Source organism: Pelecanus crispus, chromosome 1 (assembly GCF_030463565.1).
Source record: "Pelecanus crispus isolate bPelCri1 chromosome 1, bPelCri1.pri, whole genome shotgun sequence".
Lineage (NCBI taxonomy): Eukaryota > Metazoa > Chordata > Aves > Pelecaniformes > Pelecanidae > Pelecanus > Pelecanus crispus.
Genome location: NC_134643.1, coordinates 33,732,894 through 33,754,067, shown reverse-complemented (window position 1 = coordinate 33,754,067; position 21,174 = coordinate 33,732,894). Strand labels below are relative to the sequence as shown.

The following is a 21,174-nucleotide window of genomic DNA, read 5'->3' as shown; positions in this document are numbered from 1 at the left end:
CATTCTCGAGTTGTGAAAATAACCTAAAGAATTAAGTTCTTTTTCCCCTTCTCCAACACTCCCAGTATGTTCTGTTATGCAGATTTTACACAGACAGGCACATCCACAATGTACTTGGGGGCTATTTGGATGGAAATAGAAAAGCTATGGAGCAAGACAGAGCCAGCCTAGATGTAAACAAGCTGGAACTGCTGGCAGCTGTGCTGTTACAAATAAAATTGCATTCCCCACTGTCTTCTCACTGATCAATTTTGACAGAAGACTGTCCTGACTTCTCATAAACAGCATCGAAAAGGACAAATCACATTGGGTGTCAGATTTGCCAGAATGGATTTGGTTGGTAGCTTACCACAAAGAAACAGAGGGTTATCTCCATTCCACATGGTGGGGAAAAACAATGCTCGGTCCAAGGGGTGGGGGCTCTACCTTATAGGCTAAAGTCTCATTTAATCCTTGGCTTTTAAAGTCTGGTTTAGATTTAAGAATCTCGGACACAAGATTTGTTTACATCAAAGCAGAAAGGAAAAATATCAGCAAGCATTTCTCAAATGCATAATCCAAAAGCAAATACAACATAGAATGAGAAATATTTAAAAACAAAATCACATTCCTGCTGATCCCTGCTTTATAGCTACACTTAGAGCCACATGCTGCTTTGTGTCCAGACAAAGAATGCTCTGGGACAGCAGGATGCTGTAGACAATGATACTAGTGTTAAAAAAAAAGAAAGAAAAAAGAGTGTAGTAGCAGAAAAAAGCAAAATTAATATGCTGACATATAGGCACCTATTAATAAAATATCATCTTGCAACTGTGGGAGCAGAATTTGGCCCTTTAGCTGATGAATCCTTTGATAATAAAGAAGCTCCATTGGATATGGGAATTCACTCTCTCCCTGCAGCTCTGGAGAGAAAATTTTTGGTGTGCCCTACACTTCTATGTAGGAAATCAAACAATAGAGTAACTTAAGGCACGGTAAGCCTGCCAGTGCATATTCAGCAGTCTGATGTGTGATGATCAGTAACAGTCTGATGGCTGTGAGTGGGAGGAGGAAGACACCCAAGTGTCAGCTGAGACTCCCAATGGGTGAGGACGGGGGGCGGATAGCAGTCACGGAACAGATGGGGTAATGGGTTGGGCTGGATGAATGATGGAGCTGGACTTGAATGTGAGAAACCTTTGATCGCTGCACTATGAACAAATTTAGCATTGCAGTGGGAAGAAGGGTCTAAGCATATGGGGATGAGATAAACACAACGTCTAATTCTGTGGGCCTTGCAGGCTTGGTGTGGCCTTTCTGACTTGCTTTTAAAGGGTATTTTAAGCCTTGAGCTTAAAGACACATGGTGGACTTTACAGTGAGTGTATCTCATGAGGAAGTCAAAGAGGGAAAAAAAAAAAAAAATCCTTTACAGATTACAGTCTTCCTGGCTGCAAAAGGCTCAACAGCTGACATTATATCCTCGAGGAAGTCACAAACATCCACCCGAACCTGAGTTTTCCCCCTTAGCTAGCATGCATAATACCAAATCTTCAGATCCCTGTCAAAAAGATAAATCCAAAAATCAACACTTATGGGAACTATTAAACATAAAGTACCCTAAACACTATTAAAAAACATTTTTTTTCCTTATTGTCTGGATGATCACACTTACTGGAAAGTAAAATGTCCTCAGCACACTTTGTTATTTCAAACAAGGCATGGTCTTACTTTGCCCCCTAATTCTTCCACCTCCCTATTCATTCTCTTTATTTCTGTTCTTTCCCCACAGTGCAGTATGAATCCTAATTTATTAGAAGTACTTAACTATATACATATATTTTCCTATATGTTTTCACCTGCTTGAGACCTAACACCCCTTCTGGTATGTTCTGTTCTTGAGAAAACCATGCATTCTTGCTTTCTGAGCAGAGAGATCCATGATGAACTGCTTATATATAGTATTTCTCAGCAGTCAGCTTTGGTCCTCGCTTTTGGTCTTTCACTCAATGTAAGTGTGAAGTTGCAAGAATACGAAAAGAGTTTAAAGTATAATTAACTAGCTGATGATATGCAGCGAAGGGTTTCCTTTTCACTAACCTTAGATTCTACATTCTCACTTTCTCATTGAACAAAGCAGGTGGGAATAGCACAGACAAGGCAGAAACTGAACCTTATGGTAAAATGAGATAAGCAGACTGGAGTAGTAACTGCTCCATTGTGCAGTGTGTGTGAATATACTAAACTGTCACATTGGCTCACAGCCTCTACATTCCAAAGGAGTCCTTTGCTTTTGGACAATTTTGACAAAAAATAGAAGAAAGAGATTTATTATTACATGTATTAGAAGAAAAAAATTCTGACTTTTCATTAAAGCTCCTATCCTGACCCCCATAATGAAACTCTTTGGCTTTCAACATTGAAAAATAAGAGATACAGCTACGGAATCACTGGTCTGAGTCATTTGGGGTGGGTGGGGGGAGAAACCCCTCAAACTTTTCCAGTCCAATTTTTTTTGTTTTGGGGCTTTCCAGAATTTTCTCCCCAATCTGTTTTCCAATGAAAATGGCTTTGACATAAAATGTTAGAATGGACCTTCTCTTGGCTATCAGGTAGGAATACAGCACTCCACGTCTGGCTAGAAGTCCATCAACTAATTAGGGGGCTGGATAATATCTCCTACGAGGGGAGGTTCGGAGAACTGCATTTGGTCAGCCTTTTGAAGAGAAGTATCTTCTTAATGAGGAGATGTTATTGCTTTCTTCCAGCACCAAATGCAAGGGTCCAGAGAAGTCAGAATCAGACTCTTCCTGGAGGTGCACTGTGGCAGCCACACAAGACAACAGACATGAGTTGCTACTCAGGAATTCCAATTAGATATTCAGGGAAGTGCTTCTTAGTGTGAGGGTATTCAAACACTGTTGTTTGTCCAGAAACGTTGTAGACTGTATACTGTAAAACATAACCAACTATAACTATATCAGCTATATAATCAGTATCTACTTCTTTGCCCCTCTACGATAAGCTCTCTCTGCAATTTCTGGACTTGCCTCAAATAGTGGTACTTGAAAACAACATGGAAAATTTAGTGGTGATGTCTACTGAAGGGAATGAGACAATATTAGCACATGACATCAGTGCTAAAATCTTTACAGTGACTTCTCCTACATTTCTATTTGCCATTCATTGTGCTGGAGATTAAGGTCTGGAAGGGATCCAACTCCTGCAAGGGCTCTATGTACTTGGAAACCAGTCTCCACACTTGAGACTGTCAGATATATACTTCTCTGTTCATGAATGTCCTCTTTGATACACCGAGGACCTTCTCAAGAGAAGATCCCAATGTCTGGCATTTTCCTGACTCTAATGGTATAAACACATTCAAATATGACACACTTCAAAGGGTAGAGGAAAACCTGTTGGAAGTAAGAATTCTGGTAAGACCAAGAACTTCAAGCCCTAAGAAGATAGCTATTCCCCTCCCAAAAAACACATATGCTGCAGCTGTTTCTAAACCTGATTCCCAACTCTCCTAAGTTTATTAAAGAGGTCCTTCATAGCTTAGAGCTCTTTCTAAACTGTAGCGAGTGCCTTTTTCTAGCTAACAAACCTTAGATACACAAAGTCCAGGGGTTTATGGGTTGTCATAGCTGCAGTTCAAATCAGCTGAGAATCACTTGGCATAATTAGCTTTCACTTTTTACAATAAATTTCACCTATTGCAGGTAAAATCACACTTTATTTTTGCTGCATTTCAAAATGTTACTGCCCAGCACTTGGCTCTGTAAACATCATTATTACTGTTGCCTGCCTGCTTAGGGCCTGAAATGTGTCAGAAGATTTATCTGCCTCATCAGCACTTTCTAAACACCCAGGCAGCCAATCGAAATGGGGAGGCATAACAGATGCGCCAACATCTGCTGCAGTGAGCAGCAGAACATATAGCTGTAGATTCAAACTCCTAAGCAGCTACAATTCCACACATTTGGACAGCCTTGATCTAAAACCATATGAAGGCTATTTTGGAATATTAATTAAAATCAAGTTGAAAATGTAATTTTTCAATTTTAGACAGCCATGAGAAATATACCTTCCTGTAATTCAGTTTATGCCTTTCAGACACAGTAAAGGCAAAATACTATGAAAAAGCTAAATTTAAAGTTGAGCTTATAAAATTAGAAATTCTTAGAGAGCACTAAGCTAAAATTCCACCCCATCCATGCTCTTATTTACTTTGAGACACATACATATTAAAATATGTATAGTTAAAATATGCAAATTGTAATCACATACATGTGCCTATAAATCAAGCACATGAAGAGATAGGCAATGACTTTTAAAACACATTTTAATTTTCCTGGCACCAAAATGAGGTCTATGGGCACCATATCCATGCTGAGTTTCAGCTGTTCAAACTTCTGTTGCACATGGAAATGTCCTCCACCCCCAAACACTTGTATGGATTGATGAAATCATGAGATGAAATACAAAGCAAACTCATCATCTGCTTTTTTTGATGCACAATACAGTTCACCTGTATTCCTGCTCACCAAACCATGCCCTCCAGGAATGACTATCTCATTCTCTTTGAAGAGCTGCCTCATTAAATAAAAAAGCAAACTTCCACAGAAAAGACCTCTCCCGCTTTTTTGATTTCTCCTCTGAAGGACCAGCATGCATAATATTGAAACCTTGTTTAAAGTCCATTTTCTTGTAAAAGTTCCCTCTTGCTAGGGGGATTCAGCCCTTGCTTCCTGTGCTCTTGAATTTCCTCGGATACTAAGCTTTAAAATAGCCACATTACAATAAGCTGGTTAACATGACTTAGGTTGTTTTTAAAAATATGTAAAAGAAATTATTCTCTCCCATCTTTTGTCTGTATAGCTAAATTCCATGTCTCCAAGACAGACTACACGAACTTTCAGGCAGAATGCGTATGAAAAATAGCATTAATAAACACCCTAGAAACATTTTCCCTATAAAGCATATATGGAGGTATGTGGTATAATAGTATAAAAACTGTTTAAACAAAGCATTTATCCAAAACAGAAGATTTATAATCCACAGATTTCCCTAAGTATGAAAATATTGCCAGCACCTTTCTCTTCCTTCACTGAGTGAAAAGCACATACCATATGTGGTAATGCTGCCCAACAATAAAGTGCTGCTGAACTAAGCTCACTTTTCTTCATTTTCCGGGAAAAACATAAGCTCTGACAACAAGGAAGAATTTTTATTAGCTTTCAGGTGATGTGAGGAGTAACCCTGTGTTTGTTTTATGAAATCATGAAAGAAAATGACTATCACTGACTTGATATATTTTCCTCCTGTTTTAAAACACAATAAATGGTAATAACTTCGATAAATTTGCCCATGTCAGTTTTGTGTCTTTTTCTCCCCACTCTCTCATGATCCTCTGTAGTTGTGGGCACAATTCAAATCTCTAAATTGGGATATTCATTACTTAGAGGAGGTGAGATGACAGCAACTTCATCTTCTTTGAATGTCAGAATTTTGTGATGACATACAGTAACACACTCAAAATTAACAAACAACTGTGGCAGAAACTGCCCTGACATCCTCTTCCATCTAAGTGATCCAATGACTAGCAAGGAAGAAGAGTGATTTAATGGCCAAAAAAGAGATGCATTACAAGTAAAGGCTCCTGGGTTTTACTGCCAGTTCTGTCACTGACTGACTTGGCAAGTCTCTCAATATGACTGTCCTTAGTTCACCTGCTTGTGAATTCCTGTAGCAATACAGGACAGAGTAATACTGAAGAAACTCAGTGGAATGGTGTTAAGTTTAATTAATTTATACTTGAAAAGTGACTTCAATTCTTAAGACAGATGAAAAAGTAAAAGGAAAGGACTGCTCCTTTTACCACTCCTTTGCTCATTTACAGTGTACAATTGGCCACAGTTAGGGAGAAATTACATATTTATTATTGTCTATGTGTAAATTATGCTGACTTAAATCCCCAGGCTTTTTAAAAATAAAAATACAAGTGAAATACATAATCTTGTGCTGCATACCAAATGCATGCTAAGAGTCTTCTTTTAATTATTACACAGTATTATTCAAAGAATTACAGAAAAAAAAATATTCCAGTGCCACTTCTCCATTTTAACTCTGACCTTTTCCATTTTTAGTTCGTAGTGACAGTCAGCTGGATCACAGCCCAGGTGTTAGCAGCTCAGAACTGCTTTTGAGTTAAAAGGAAAAAATCTTGAGGAAGGGTTTTAGAAGTCCCGGTCATTGTAGTGTTTTCTCAGGTCCGGCTGAAACAGCTCTAATAATCTATTTACCTGTCCAGGAGACTTCCTCACAAGCCTTTCAATTAATAGCTTTAAAATACAGTCTATTTTTTTCTCTGGAATTGTATGATACGACAGGTAGGAATGGAAAAAAAACCACCCCAAAGCCTGACAAACTAGAAAGACTCTCCTAAGCAACCAAGACCACAGATCACAGGCACACACATACCTGTTCACTTCCTTCGTGATACTTCTTAATAGCAGATGCTACATAAATTAAGAATTGCGACAAAAAATCAGAATAATGGTGTCAGTAAAATGTCGCTATACCATGGGGCATCCACAATTCAGCCACAACTGCTAGGCAGTTAGGAACTGATGGTCAGAAAATAAACATAATACAGTAAGACCCAGTTTATCTAAGCCCACTCTGACCTGTCAGATCAGTCCCTCCACCACAACAGCAGCTGCAGAAGGTAAGGCACGTGGTGAGAAGTATCTGCTTTTCCACTGAAAATCTACACCACGCTTACCAGCGAGCCCTTTTCACATTTCCCCTGACCACACCAGTCAGGTCTGATGACAATGGAAAGACACAACCTTGTCCATCATTTCAGCTCTTCTACACTGCAACACCCACGTCTCTATTAGGATCCGTATTTCTTGAAGCCTTCTCTTTTAAATTACATCTGGTGGTTGCTGAATTAAAAAGCTGCCTTTAATTCGCTAAAGGCTCTTTTTTGATTCATCCCGAGTTTTCAGAAGTTCAGAAAAGGAATCCCATGGCAGTAGGAAATACAGAAGAAACGAGCACAACCTCATAGCAAGTCACAGGGGTGTTATAGTGGTTCTGCCCCTTCACATCACTCTCACCCTACCTGAAGACGGCTGGAACTTGGCTTGAGTGATCCCTGCCAAAACAACGTTTCTCTCTCTCTCCCCCCTTTATACTATTGAATTAAAAACAAGACTTAATAGCTGTGCAGAGAAATTCCATGCTCCATGTAAGGAATTTCTCGAAAACTCTTATCTAAGAAATGTTTTCCATTTTGATGGTTACACATGCATCTTCTGGGTTAGTTTCTTTGTACAGAAACACTCATCAGGTAACAAAACAAAAGAGCCTGACTGCAGCAATCGGACGTGCTGGTAGTGTGTGCACAGAAGCTGTTTCCATAAAAACTGTTTATTCAGGTGTTAGCAATTGAAGCAGGAGCTCCAATTCCATTGCCGCAAGTGCCTATAATGCTCACAAAGGGGTGTTTGCAGGCTATCACAGCTCTGAAGGGAGCTGTTACAGGCTATCAGCTCAGTAATCCTCATGTTAAAAAGGCCCTAAATATGTATTTACAAGATAGACAGATCTGTTTGGTTTACTGGTTAAATAATCCATGTGTTGAAAAGGCCTTAAATATGAATTCACAGGGCAGGCAGGTCTCTCTTGGCCTATTACAGTAGTTGTGGGCCTTTCAGAAAGTCACTGGAGACCACACTTCAGTGGCCCATGAGGGCCTCAACCCACAAATACTTACGCGTTCAAGTAACTTTATTCAGATAAACAGCCTCACTCAGACTGGTAACCTGAACAAAATTACTCCTTCTTTGTTCTAAGGAAAAAATACCAATAAAATCGATCACTTCAAAAGCATTATGTCACAGAAACAGGAAATTTGAAGTTGCATCTGAAATACCTCCCCTCATTACAATGGGGTGAGTGTTACTGGAAGAGTAAACTAATGCGTTACCGCTGCATTGCATCTGCTGCAATGCTCAGATATGGTAAGAGAAATGAAGAGAGCAGGATAAAATTCTCCCCTATGGGAGTTTTAAGTGATCAGTGAGAAGAGGTCTACACAAAACCTTACTTGCGACCAGCTTCCAAAGTTTTTTAGCTTTTCTCTCTTCAAGACCCATTTTTAGCTGTTTGTGAAAACAGCCGACAGCATCTGACCCAGAAACGCTCAGGTCAATAGGAAACCTTAGCAATTTCAGTGGGTTTGGATCAGGCCGGTGGTAAACTTAAAGGACTAATCTACATTTACAGTTAACAGATTTATAAGTGCAAATACTTCTCAAAACATTGAAATGAACGGCTGTGCATAACCATAAATTAGCACTTACATTCAACACGCATACACACACATTTATTTCCTTAATCTGACTGAAAATCTGTCCCTTGGGTCTACAAAGCGGAACATGAACTTAAGAGTATTCATTTTTGCCTGGAGGTATTAACCAACCCTCAGAGCACTATGGGTTGCTCTGCTTAGGAGGAGATACTGATGATGGAGTAAAGCAACTTTCTTCTAATCTCTTTTAATTTTCAGAAGTCCTACTTTGCAGAGCTTAGGAGGAATCAAAACAGCAGGTGTGTATTTTCTAGCTCATACTCCAGGTTTCTTAGAGGCATCAGGTGGGAAAAATCTCACATGGCATTTTCCTCAAAATACTATGCTCTTTTGTGGCTGCTGTTTCCTGCAGGACTTCTGATCCTTTAATTGTCTGGACAGAAAAGGCTTCATAAAAACTGACCACAAAAAGGTTTCACCTGCACATGCCTCATGGTTGTCTGTTGATCTAGTGACATGCACTAACTTCCTGAGCAAAAAAGGAAAATAAAGAAGCTCAATGGTTTCTGAGACCTTAAGTGAAGAGCACCAGAGTATCTCCTAATTTCATACAGGGTCAACGCAACCCTTAGCAACTTCTCCCAGGTACTGGTCTTAATACTGCCCTAATCTGTCAGCACTAGCATTTGCATGCATTAAAACTGGAGCCATCAGACACAGGCGGGCTAACACAATGGCTGCCATTCTGCCTTTTTCACTCTCAAAATGCTAATCCTGGCATGGTGGACCATTGATGTGGTTTTCCAGGCTCCTGCAAGCTATGTCATTCTACTGAAGCAATCATTTGCGTCTTTGCCTAAAAACGAGAACAACCAGAGCTAGAAAGTCTTTTAGGCAATTATACTGGTCTCCTTCGCACATCCACGTCAACTAATACCCAACCTCCCTCCAAAAAAGCCACCTCAGTTCTGAGAGCAAACTTCAGCCTACTCTTCCTCACATATGCAACAACAGTTACCTCAACCCACTGCTATTCCTTCTCAAGGATGTCTACTTCTGCTGTTTGTAAGAAGCATTCAGCTAGAAATAAGAATCTTTTCCTATCTCAGATATACAAGACTTTAAAAGCTGTAATTTCCCAGAGATACTGGCTCTCACAGCAGAAACCAATCACTTCCTGTTCTGCTTTTGTTAAAAAGCTACTTAAGTACATAGATAGTACAAAGGTCTCTGCCCTTGGGTAAGGATCTGTTGACTAAATGACACTACCTGCTTGTGCCTGCTTGTAACATCTTATTTTCTTCTGCCCCTCTTATTGAAAGGCAGTCTCCTCAGACTGAATATGTAAGACCATACATCAGTGATGCTTTTTTTTGTCCCGCTTTGTCTTTACAACATTCTTTGGGGTTTTTTTTACCTACTTTTTCACTGTTCCACCATGTAAGTGACTTTGTCCCCTTAATTTCTGTGTTACTGCCAACATTCCAAACCAAGTATATGATGTTTCTCTCTCCTGGATAGTAGGTTCAGATAATGTTATTAAAGAAGTGCACGTCAATTAGCTTATGTACTGCTTTCTAGCACCAGTATCCTCTGTTCTTCTTACCAGGACAAGTTTTAGAGCCATGTTTGACACAGATTTACTGGAGGCTGTGATGCTTTTAGTTCTTCGACTCATTGGTACCAGAGAGTGTGATGTATACTCTAACATCACACGATGTAATTCCAGCAGCACAACAGTCACTCACAGCCAGACCGGGTGGGTTTGTCCTGAATATCTTTGGCTCTCTTTCAGCGATATTGACTGCAAGTCCAACTGAGCATTTACAATTTGGTCAATTCCTGTGTTATGTTAAAAGTCCTCGTGGGTATATGGCTATGCCAGAATTGCAGATCTTTTGATCTCTTTCTGCCAACGCTGACTGATGCAGGCTCTGACCCCTGTCTCAATATCTACCAACAATTCGGATTCCTTTTAGGACAAGTTCTGCAGCAGCAACATAAGGATGCTCAAGTTGGCTATCTGCAATCCTGCAGCTTTGTCATCTTCCCAGCCATTTGTTTAAAGTATGGTACTTTATGGAGCCTAATGAGCCTCCTAGGGAGTTCATCCTTCCAAGACAATTGGCTCATACTTGCGTTTATTACGCTGTGACAATCTGAGCACAATCCACTGGGTTTTTCTAGCTCACAAATGGAGTAGAAGAGTCTTGTAAGTGTCTAATCCTACCAAATCCACTGGCAACTATAAGCCCATATCCCCAGTGCTGGCCATACATGTGATCCTCCTGTTTGTTTCTTATGGTGGTAACTCAGGTACTTAAACACCAGCACATATCTGTAAGCAAGTTCCAAGCTGATCAAAGCTTTTCCAAACCTTCTTGGAAAACATTCTTGTTTACAGCACCTCAGTTGCTAGTCATCTTATTTCCTTACTTCCTAATCTGGCTGAGTGTTTTCAATTTGTGTCTCAGAACTGATGCATTCTTCACTTACAAACTGTTTCTAGGAAATAATGAGGTGCTGCTCTAGTTCTTTTTCTGCTCACTATCTTGTTTCAATCCCTTTCTGAAATCTCCATGTTTGGTTTTGAATCCATTTAAAAATTACTAAGCTTGCCATGGAGACCTGTGAGCCGCTTATCTGTATCCTTTTAGTACAACGGGAATGCTAATGTCCAGTTTGGAAACTGGACCATATTCCTGACACCCGACAGGTTTTTTGCTGTGTGCGATTAGCTAAGGTTCACACCAGAAAGTTGTTATGAAGAAAAAAAAGAAAGATAAAATCAGGGAAAACTGATACAACCCTTCTTCTACAGAAAGCACAGTAATAACAATAAACCTCTTTCCCCTAAATACAGGAGAAATCAAATGTTGGGAGACAGAGAATGTTCTGTGCTTTCTCCACCCAGCCTGCAGGCTGCAGGGTGGCATTAGCAGAGCTTCGGCACCCTTTCTTCTTGCTGCTTTCACCCTTAGATGGTGGATGGACAATGCTGATCTTATAAGTTGTTGTCTTCCCAAGTGCTTGAAAATTTTTTCCTTCCCTGATGCTGCTGCCCCAGCATAGCAACTTCTGGAGCTATGCTGGAAATTAGATCAGGCAGCTGGGCTAGGTTAAAAACAGCCCTTCTAAAAATTTGTTTTTAAAAATTATTGGATTACTTCTCACATCTGTTTCACAAAAAGTAACATTGGCATAACTGAGGGGCCAGAAAACATCAAGGCAAGGGTGGGTCCGAGTGGCCACAGCAGGGTACGCCTAAGCCAATCCTGTTGTAGAGACCTTGACAGGATTGGACCATAGCCTCTGCTCTGCTCACTGTCCTGCTGCTTCTCCTCTGGATTGGCAACAGCAGCTAGCAAATCCCTTTTGACTCTGTCCTTTATGATACTTCTTTTTGGATGGAGATATATATCTCTGGGGACAATGCTCTCAATTTTTCCAGCCACCTAGTTAAGGCAAGGGAGCCTAATAATCTTATGAGGACCCAAAATAACAGATAATACAACCAATGAGTAACCTAAATCATAATATTACCATATGGGCTTAAATTTTGGGAATGCCTTTCATGTTTAGAGCTCTGCTAGCTAAAGGCTCTGAGATGTTCTCGTTTCTTCTTCAAAACTTTCATATCTAGTAGAAAGCATTCTTCTCAAAGGAAGCTAGACAGTTCCTTCCCTATTTAAATTTCACATGAAACACTTTATTTCAGTCACTCAGTGAATTTGCCTTGGGCAACTGAATCACAGCTGACAGCAAATTAATGACTATGATGGTGTGATTAGTAGAGATTACAGGCAACTGAGAACCTGCCCAAGCATTTGCCGTTGTCACAATACTTATGCCAGCTATTATTAGGGATTAATAATGGTCATAAAGAGAACTTGATTCCACCAGGTAGACTCCTTAAAACCTGTTAGCATTTTAATATGTCACTGATATTCTGATTAAATGGTGAAAATTATTTTATCTAACCATTTTTTTTAATATTCTTTCTAGATGCTTACATTACTAATTCATTTAAATATTCCTAGAAAAATAGTTTCTACTACATTTAAGGAGGAAGTACCATAAACAAACACACTTGACAGAAAAATTTAATATTATATTACACATGGGGAGTCAAAACAGAACTTAAGCTGTGAGACTCTTGTGCTGTGAGATATCACACCAAAACCCAACTGGGAAGAAATAATGATTTCACTAATCTCTAGCAATGATTTTTTGAGGAGTTCAAATAAAAGTTTGCTCTTTCTGATTGAGATTCACTAAGTAGATGTTATTTGATTTTTCTGTTTCCTGGGGGAAGAATTTCAGATTCCCCAGGCTGCTAGAGGAAAAGAACAATGGGCTGAACTTGCAATAGAGCATCTTAGCTGCTAAAGACAGGATAAAAGTGAACACACTGCATATTTGCCAAAGCTTTTGCCATTCATTTCATTTCCAAATGTCAACCAGTTATATGAAACCTTTAAAAAGGTTTCTTAAGGTAGAGCAAACAGGAGGATAGGATATTTTTAATCTTGTGCTAAAGGTATTTAATTATTTATAATCACTCTTATTTAAAATACAGTAACTCGAACTTATGCAAAGACTCAGCACTGTTTAATAATAAAAAGAACCATCTGCTTCTTACGCCTGTCCCTACAAATATTTTGTTACTGGACGATAGTGGAAAACATGAAAAGCTAATGAGTGGCTGACAAGAAGACTATTTATATATTGAAATGAAAATCTAATGAAGAGCAACATCACCAATCACGTTATCATTTTGGGAAGCCTCACATAATGATTTTCCAGTGACTCGGAAACACATCCACCTTTGTCACTGGAGAGTACAATGCATTAACAGCAAAGGGAGATCTGTGGTACAGAGCACAACTTCTTATAATTGCAATACTTACAATGTCAAATATCAAAGAGCAAGTAATAGAAACTGTATTCATTTTCAAAGTTGTAGTCTGATCTTACAAACACTCAAGTACACACCCAAGTATGTGGAAGACTGAACCCTAAGGCATGAGATACAAGGCAAAGTAATTCTTAAAAATAGGGGGGAAAAAAGGCAATTAAGCTTCCAGTTACCATTTTTAGTTTTTGAAAGGTTTGTTTTAAAGTGTTAAAACTGCAAAAGCAAAGCATCTGAGTTACAGTGTCCAGTGCACAAAGAGGGAACATGTTTCATAAGCCTCCTGGACTTGTATGTAGCCACCCACTGCAGAATTCTGCTTTCATATTTCATGTGTGTAGCCTAACTCCAGTAAAGCCTGTGACATTACACAGGTATAATATAAAACAGTCTTTGGTGCCAATTTTTTAAGAAGTATTCCCACTCTTATTTTTCTCAGAGGAGCCTGCTATCAGCTGTGCAAATACCATATCTGTAATAACAGAAAGAGGCTGCAGTGTGCCAGTGATCTTACCTCATACTCAAAGTCTTCTGCTCTATCTGCATCAGCAGGCAGGCTGGAAAGATACTCATTACCTTCATAAAATTCATGCTCCACTGGGTGAAGAGAATGGCAGCTATGTGGAACAAAGCAGTACAACAGTAGATGAGACAATAGCTTTTTTTTTACATTAAAAAGTGATTAAAACCCCCACTTCTCTGTACTTTTCTCATCTCTGGAATGTTACTCTGAATGGCCTGACAGCCTGAAAGGAACCGTACCAAAAAGTAGCATGGGCTGTTTTCTTTTCAAAAGCTCATACTCCGTCTGAGTACAGTTTGCTGGGTTCATCTTTTGTCAGATTTACACAGGGCAATTTCTTAAAAGGGTCTGTTTTGGGCCAAACTACTTAATTGTGACAATTTGGGATTCCTTATGGTCATAAAGGTACCTAAATCCAGATTCATGTGCTGCGTCATGGCCAGGGGCAACTCACTAATTATCTGGTTATAAAGTCTTGAACATCCACAATCTACACCCCACACCAGGCTCACAAATTGTTCAAGAACTCACATAAAACAACTTGCATTATCCTCTTCTGTTAAAGTGATAACAGGGTGGTGAAGTGCATTTGAGCAACTGCACACTTAAAAATGTCAGTAAACTGCACTGTTAAATGGGCTTGGAGCACAAAGAATGAGACCTTTACAATGTGCACTTAGGTACAGCCTTAGACCCAAGGCTGGATCCCAACCACGCAGCACTCAGTGTGGATCTATCTTAGCAGAGGCGGGAAATTTTTCCTCATGCTGAGAGCATGTGAACTTCAATCACAGCAGCACACAGTTTAGTAATATCTAGTAACAACTTAAAAATACACACATATCATGTTCCTAGCTGTGCAGCAGTAAGTGGTAGGCTCAATCCAGCCATTTGGCTGGCAAGTTGTCTCTGAGATAATCATCTACCCAGCTTACTTAGAACTTCTAGAGCACAGGTCTTGTGGGGAGCCGCTCAGGGAACTGGGGCTGTTTAGCCTGGAGAAAAGGAGACTGAGGGGAGACCTTATTGCTCTCTACAACTACCTGAAAGGAGGTTGTAGTGAGGTGGGTGTCAGTCTCTTTTCCCAAGTAACAAGTGATAGGATGAGAGGAAATGGCCTCAAGTTGCACCAGGGGAGGATTAGATTGGGTATTGCGAAAAATTTCTTCACGGAAAGGATTGTCAAGCACTGGAGCAGACTGCCCAGGGAAGTGGTTGAGTCACCATCCCGGGAGGTATTTAAAGGACGTGTAGGTGTGGCACTTCGGGATACAGTTTAGTGGTGGAGTTGGCAGTGTTAGGTTAACAGGTGGACTTGATGATCTTAAGAAGTCTTTTCTTAAATAATTCTATGATTCTATGATTCTAAATATGGAGCTATATCAAAGTCAAAAGTGGTTTGTTCTCCATTAGCATCAATTCTGTAGAGATGCACGGCATTCCATCAAGTCAGTAGGAAAGCTCTAGGGCTATCACAGTTTTGCTGGCTACAGACAGAGGGCAAGCGTCAACCACTACATGATGTTACTCCTGAGGTGGAGTCCAAAAAGGAAGAAGCCTACACGCTATTTTTGTATAAGCATCAGCTGCTGGTGTTTGCATTCAATTCAGAAAATTCAACTGAGGCATAATTTAATTCATACCATTTGCCATATGACAAGTGATTGTACTTTTTATCTCTACATTTTTGGAATTGCTTTGCTTTTGATAAGAGGACCTTTAAATAAAATACTTTGTTTCCTTGATTTTTTGGTAAGAAATTTGGAAGAACAGAAAGCAACAAGACAGCTCTTTCTAGGTTTGAAGAAGCCTTTTTGGTAACTTGGAACACAGAATTGTTTTTCTTCTTGACTAGGGCTTAGCTTTGGATGAACAAACACATGAGCACAAAGTAAGCATGGCCAAGATTCCTTCCTGTAGCTCTAATCCATGAATAGAGTTTAGGAAAACCATCACTGAAGCCTGAATGGGACAGTGGTTATCAACGACATTTATAATTTATTTCAAGTGTTCCTGAGACTTTTTCAAGAGAAGGCTACAAGCCAACCACTGCAATGCCTCAATCCCACAGGTAAACAGCAGGAGAAGATAAACCATACCTGTCTGAAAGTAGAAAAGGGCAGATATCAGGAACTGGTGGTGTGGAAGGCCTTAGTTTGGCCAAAGCCATAATGTGCTCGAAAGTGATGTCAGTCTGAGTGCTGGCATCCACAAGTCGAACATCCTGAGAGCTACCATGAGCTTTGCTAATTGGGGCTCGTCGTAAAACCTGAACTACAATTGGCTCCTTGGCATTGCGAAAAGCTTCCACTGCCTCTTCGTGAGTGGCCTTGGAGAGGTCCTTCCCATTGACCTAGAGAAAAACAGGAAAATATACCAAAGGTTACGCACAAGTGAAAAGGCAGCATAAAAATATGGGTATAAAATATAGGGGGATGAATTATTTGTGTAGTACACCAAGCCACATGCTGACATTGACTGGACCATATTTTGGCATCCATGCAAGAGGGAAGATAAAGCTGAAAGGAGAAATAAATTGTTTAATCTTTGCTAGAAATTAGGAATGGTTTGAACTCTTCCATAACTGTCCCAATGGAATCTGAAGACAGCAAAGAAACTACAGTATTTCAAAAGGACATTTAAAATTATTTCTCTCATGCTATTTTATTCACCTCATAAAATACAAATAAAAAAGGAGGGGTGCCTTTAATTTTCAATTTCAGCATTTTCTGTGGCATGCAACTGTTTTAAAGGATTTCTGGCACAGCATTGTTATTAATGCAGATGTCAATAAACATGTCTCTGATGTCTAAAAAGAAACAAGGCCAATTTTCAATGTTTTGTCACTTATCTGCTATGGCCATTATACAATCATTAAGACCAAAGATAGGAACATTTGACTAACACAGTCAGCTGCTGCTCTTTTAAGGAAAGAGAAATCTAAATCAAACAAACTGAAGAAATAATTTGCCACAAACAGACGAATAATAAACCAGAGTAAATTATGCTGCAAATGCAGCATAGCTTGGCAAAACTAAAAGCCTGTGGCAAGGTTTCTCTCTGCTACAGGCAAAGCAGCAAATTTCTCCCAGTCTAGATGGGGCCTTAGGGTATTAAAAAAGGTAGCTGCAAGGCTGGGTGATTCATATGAATTCAGGTGTTTGGGGCAAAATTCCCAAGCATCAGCCCACTACAAAATGTGAAGGCTAATTTGTCAACAGCAGTCAGTAGCTAAGCCCTTGGACACATGGGCCGTGCAACATCCTTACAGAGGAAACATCATCCTGCGGTTTCCAGAGCAATGGAACTGCTGTTGGCTGCTACACAGGACCTAACTGTTGTGAGATACTATGGAGAAGAGATGATCCTGTGCTGGGGTAGAAAGGTAGGGTTTTCTAGTAAGAAATGGGAATATCTAAAGGGTACCAAAATCTGATTAAAATTTATAACCCTGGGAAGATCTCTACGCTGGCAGAAAATCAGAAATAAGATTCTACTGCAAGTTCATGCCCAAATTAACTTAGTTGTATAGACAATGATGTTGTAAAACTTCTGCTTAATGAACTAAGTCTAAACCCTCCCCAGAAATGGGACAGACCCCATAACTGACTTTCCCCCAAAGCCTGCAAATACTGGTTGAACTCAAAGTTTCTTTGCCACATTACTCTCTCATTCAAGAAATTCTTGGAACTTTCTTGTCAAAAAGGAAAAACACATGAACAAGAACAATGCCAGCAAACTCAAAAGAGCCATTCAGCAGCCTTCAGTGAGATTTTTAAGCCTGTCAGGAGAAGCATTTGCAAATAAAAATGTCATATGTGAGGCAACATACGTAACCATAGTCCTGTCTACTTATGTGGATGGCTATGATACCGTTGATCATTAATTACATGTATATATCAACTCAGTACATTTCCAGAGTACGTGCTTGAGCACAAGGCAGAACCAGCTTTCCTCTGACACAACTTCCAAAGAAACAGTGCTTTCATGGCCACATTACTTATAAGGACATGCGAAATAACCACACCATAGCATAGCCACCAATGCAAAGGTCAGTTGATCTTTCTAGATATGCCTGATGCTGTATGTGGTGATGAGAAGGCTAGAAATTATCTGAACAGATTTCTATATATCAAAAAAGCTCAAAACTCCCTGTGCTGAAAGCCCGGGATCCCCAGAAGTACCATACCACTGCAGCCTAGACTGTGATCAAGTAATATGAATGGCAGCTAGCTTGGTCACCTAAATTTAATGCATATGTATAGTTTCTCTGATGACTGAAGCCAAAAATAGTAAGATTTTATCATTTAAATTATCATCCATCAAATTATAACCTTGGGTTATGTTAATCTAAGTTACATGGGAAAATATCAGTAGTATATAAGAGGAAGGGCCAGAATGGTCAAAGAACAAATTCTGTTATAAGAAAATAAATTTCTCCAAGGAGCGAGCTTCTGCAAATAGTCTCCAATAGCACAAGTTATACTGCCAGGGTGTTCAGACTCAGCCCCGTCTAAGAGGCAATTAGAGATAAAGCTTCAAGCCTGGGTCTTCTAGTCACTCTTCAGTTCCAGCCTCTGCTTCATTCTTGCTTCTAACTCAGATCCTATCAAGGACACAATTTGCCACAGTTTCTGCAGTTTTTGTAGGAAGAGTGTGCTATAGGCCCTCTGAGTAACTCTCATTCCTAAGGCCCCAGGAACAGAAAAATTACTTTCCTGACTCCCAAAACCCTTTTAAAACTTTTTAAGTTTCAGACAACTATATGGTGTTTCTCCTAAAAGCAAATGATTGGGAATAAATACCACATAGCACTGTATCAATTTTTTCCCCTATTCAAGTATAAAACACACAATCCTTCTGTATCCTGGCTGAATGACATGGATTTTGGCACAGGCTGACCATTTTATCAAAGATCTGCATCAGCAAAGCAAAAAGATATTTGGATAGCATACAAAATATATTATTAGATTTTTTTTGAAAACCAGAAGCTCTGTTTATTCACATCAGTCAATAGTTATCACTTATTCTGAGCAAACAGACATAAATTCAAAACAATGCCATTTACATGCAAATTTTATATCTAAAGAATAATAATATTTTAAAATCACATGAGTGTGAAAAATCACAAAGGATACACATTTTCATTTATCCTGGGAACCTATGGCTGACCTCTATTTTCATTTAAATGCCTATTTAATTTAAAGACTTTAAAAACATTCCATCCTTTATGTTGGTTTCTTATGAAATGCAAGCACTTTGGATACCCAATACTTGTTTAAATTGTCACTTGAAGTTCATCAACACACTTTGTCGATCTGCATAAAGGTCACCTAATTTATGAATGCTGCCTTTCTCAGAAGAAAATCTATAGCTGAATTACTCTGTGCTGGCAGCTGTCCTGCCCACTTGGGGCTGGGAAGAGAGAATTTATTTTAAAACCTAAAGCCAATACTACAGATGGGGTTGGAAGCTCTCTTCACGTAGCTTCTTTAAGGGTTTTCTGCCTCCTGTGTTATCCCCCAACTTAACGCTCACATATAGTTACCCTGGGAGCCATAGACAGCTGAGCACTTATTTACAGCAAGCCACTTACAGGTTCTTAGTGGATGATTAAATAAATTCCTTGCCTCAGAAAGGTTACTTTCAGTGGAATCCAGGGTACTATTTTAAGTGGATAGAGAAATCAGTCACTTTTAACAGTCAACACAAAGACATGGGAATACATTTGTTGTAGCAGATGGGCTAATTAATCCACAAGCAAGTTGTGAATGTTAAGTAAAGAATATATCTTTTCTCATGTAAACCATCCTCCTGCCCTGTTTGATTAAGCTTCTGTTTAATGAACACTCTCCCCCTCGTTTTGGACACGCTGCAAAGTCTGGGCCACTTGTCAACATCTCCCCCAGAGTGACTGGTGGCCACTGCCTGGATCCTGGCCACCCCCTTTGGATTCTTGCTCTAAATCCAGCCACATGCAAAACTCCATCAGCGTCAGAAAATAAACAAGCAAACGGGCTTTGTCTTTCATGCGCAAATCAACTGACATTGGCCAATTGCCACTTCTACTGCCAGCACCGCTGTACGTAGGCTTATTCGCACTCACACAGAGGTGGACAGCAGAGAAGGAAGGAGGGACAGGACTAAATAACAAAACAGTGACTATAAAAAAATGTAGGCAAATGGTTGTTAGGTTATTCTTGTGTTTTGAGTTTTAAAAAAACAAAAAAGAAAAATCAGTCCTTCAACGAAGACTGCTTCCAGGATTTAAGCGCCTGTGACTGAGCAATGAAATAGCCTTGTCCTCTAATGCTTTTCTGTTGTTGATAATTTCTTTTAACACTGGCCAGAATTTTTGAATCAAGAGGGCCAGAAATGTTGATATGTTTCCTGTAGTCTTTACTTCCCCCCCCATATTAAGAGAAAAAGGAAAAAAAGGGAAAAAAAAGGAAAAAAGGTGTGTAGTCATGTGAATGCACCATCACAGAAGGTGTCAAACTAGCAGCTCATGAGATAACCTCCCATCTTCAGCAAATACCTGGCATATGCAAGTTAAATTTTAAGCTCAGCTCTGCTGAAGTAAAATCCTTGGAGACCCTCTGTTTAATCAGTAAGGGCAAAGGGAAGAATAACCAGAGCATTCTGCTAGAGCAAAGACACAAGCGTTTCCCGGCAAAATGACAGAGATGCTGTCTGACGTGATGATGGAGTTCACACAAGACTCACTGTCCTAGGAGATTTCAACACCCATGCAGAATATGCCTCTGACCTGAGAGGTGCTGAATCTGCTCTCATCACAGCAGTCTCATCACCTCCAATCCCTCGCCCTAAATACATCCAGGCTACCACACCCTGCGTGCATCCCTGGATGGCAAACTGGCAAAAAGGATCAAACACTGTCCCTTAGTTTGACCACTCCTTCTTTAGGACAGGAATTTGAGCTCTAACTACAAGCCACAGAAAAAGAGCAAAACCATACCACCTTCCTCCCATATTTACAGCTTTCGGCACATACAGCCTCTAGAAAACTTCCAGCAGTGAGGGCCACCAGCTGTGAGGCTCCCCGGGCAGGACAGGGGGGCACAGGACATGTGAGCTACCAGTGACACGCATCCTGGAGAGGACACTGCAACTCTTCTGCTAACGCAAATGTGATAGCTCATCTATGGAAAGGGCATTCGACACGCTGACCTTTTAGGTTACAGTTCAGTACTAAGCTGCATTTCTTGAGCAAGTTAATCTGAAAGGTAGCAAATACAGCCATTATCCAATACCACTATCTCAGGCAGGGTTCATGCAAGTTCATTAAAGGGACAACTTTTATTATGCTGGTTAATGACATTTCCTCTTCCTTAGCTAGATGAGTTAAGCTGCTTGTTCCCATTTGATCTTTTGTTGCCCTGACCACCAAATCTTGTCATCCCTACACAA

General features: G+C 39.9%; 1 protein-coding gene across 3 annotated transcripts in view; it reads right to left on the bottom strand.

The window, feature by feature from the left end:
- PDZRN4 (PDZ domain containing ring finger 4) overlaps positions 1–21,174 on the bottom strand; it is a 265,164-nt gene that overhangs the window by 27,938 nt on the left and 216,052 nt on the right. For all 3 annotated transcript variants that reach the window (XM_075711228.1, XM_075711235.1, XM_075711240.1), the window contains 2 exons: positions 15,843–16,096; positions 13,735–13,837 (listed from right to left, as the gene is read on the bottom strand). In XM_075711228.1, the coding sequence (XP_075567343.1) occupies positions 13,735–13,837; positions 15,843–16,096 (357 nt within the window). The remainder of the gene's footprint in view (positions 1–13,734; positions 13,838–15,842; positions 16,097–21,174) is intronic.